The following is a 1,584-nucleotide window of genomic DNA, read 5'->3' as shown; positions in this document are numbered from 1 at the left end:
TTTTAATATTAAATATTTATCATATAGGTTTAAAAGAGAATAAGTTATTATATTTTAATTAAAATTAAAAAAAAAATAGTTTGTGATCCATAATGTAGTTAGTGTGCCGAGAATAGCAGTACTTGTACTGTATGTAGTATAGATAGAGAGTTTCCACCTACTTGTAGATGTAAATAAGCTTACTTTGAAAATACCTAAACAGAGAGTATTAAAAATACATGCAGGCCTTTGAAATGTGATTTTAGATGTAAAACATGCTCTTTTACCTCATAGAATTGCGAAACTTGTAGAGGTAATAGAATTAATCCACCAAATTGTATTTGCTAAGATGGTTTTTATGAAGACCCAAATATTAATTAAGAAAATTGTCTATAATGTCCTTTAAGATAATATTTTGATAATTAAAAAAAATAATGTATGGATTGCTTTTCAAATTGTAATATATGCAATGGACCTTCAAATAAGAATTGTTTAAGTTGCTAATAAGGATTATAATTTAAAAATGATGGATAATGTATGTGCCCTTATGGAAGTTAGGCAGCTTAAGAATTTGACCCTGACTATCCTTGCTATTTCTTTATGAAGTTGGAATTTAGTATCTCTAATATAAGTTAGAAACTTAAAATTAACATAAAATTTTAATATCCAATTGATGACTTGCAATAAATCATACAAAAATATGGTATAAATGATTTATTTCAACTAGAGATAAGTTAAATACCAAGCGAATCTTATTTTGATATCAATCAATATTAAGTATAAAGCAACAGCTTACTTGCTATAGAGATTAATATTCTTTAAAGTTTCAAATCAACAGAAGCCTTTTTTTTATTAAAAAAAAACAGCGTTTTTCGTAATTTTAATTAAAAAAAAATAGTTGATTCAATTTATTTAGTAAATCCTTTTAAATTTAATATTGGACCATATTTATTGGTATTAGAAGATAGAGATAAACAAATAATAAATACACTAAACTAATTAACACCAGAGTCTACTTAATTAGTTTAGTTTTTGGGATCTTTTTAGTTCTTATTTTACCTTTTAAATTCTATTTAGCCTACATCCCTCTTTCTATTAATTAACATTAACATTCCATCAAACTTTTATGCTTTTTTATCTTTATTTGGAGCATTTGTCTTTAAAGAAATGCCTTAACAATAAAATAATTAGCTTTCTTAAAACATAACATTTTATGAAATAAACGTTGATGATTAGCTCAAGAGCTCAGGAAGTATTATCTTTGACAGATTAGGATTTAGAAATAGTTTTTTATTTAATTGCTAAATAATATTCTTTAAATATCTTTTTCTAACTATTATAATACTAGTGATATAAATATTTAAAAAGAAAACTGAATATTAAAAAAAAGGAGGTATCAATGTTAATGAATCTAACAAGCTAAGAAAATTTGAAACATTTTTAATAGTCAGAATAAGCAAAGAAAATGAAATAAATTTATTTATGATAGTTTTAAGTTTTTGTATCCAAATAAGTTAAGTGGATCAGTATTCATGGCTAAGTCGATGGGGATATTATGTAGGAATATTTACTTTTGGAGTATTTTTAAGTTATTCTATTTATTTT

The 1,584-nt window shown here is 23.7% G+C and overlaps 1 protein-coding gene across 1 annotated transcript in view; it reads left to right on the top strand. All coding sequences in view use genetic code 6, as the record gives it.

Moving 5' to 3' along the window:
* The window catches only part of TTHERM_00791970 (bowman-birk serine protease inhibitor family protein), a gene marked incomplete at both ends in the record, with an annotated part of 7,695 nt that extends 7,112 nt beyond the window's left edge, over window positions 1–583 (top strand). The window contains 3 exons of the mRNA XM_001020914.3: window positions 1–27; window positions 80–292; window positions 387–583. The exon at window positions 1–27 is cut by the window's left edge and continues 483 nt beyond it. Coding sequence (XP_001020914.3) covers window positions 1–27; window positions 80–292; window positions 387–583 — 437 coding nt within the window. The remainder of the gene's footprint in view (window positions 28–79; window positions 293–386) is intronic.
* Window positions 584–1,584: the final 1,001 nt, after the last annotated feature.

Source organism: Tetrahymena thermophila (genome assembly GCF_000189635.1).
Source record: "Tetrahymena thermophila SB210 genomic scaffold scf_8254552, whole genome shotgun sequence".
In the NCBI taxonomy this organism is placed as follows: Eukaryota; Ciliophora; class Oligohymenophorea; order Hymenostomatida; family Tetrahymenidae; genus Tetrahymena; species Tetrahymena thermophila.
Note: the sequence above shows the minus strand (reverse complement) of the source record. Positions and strands in the feature narration are given on the sequence as shown.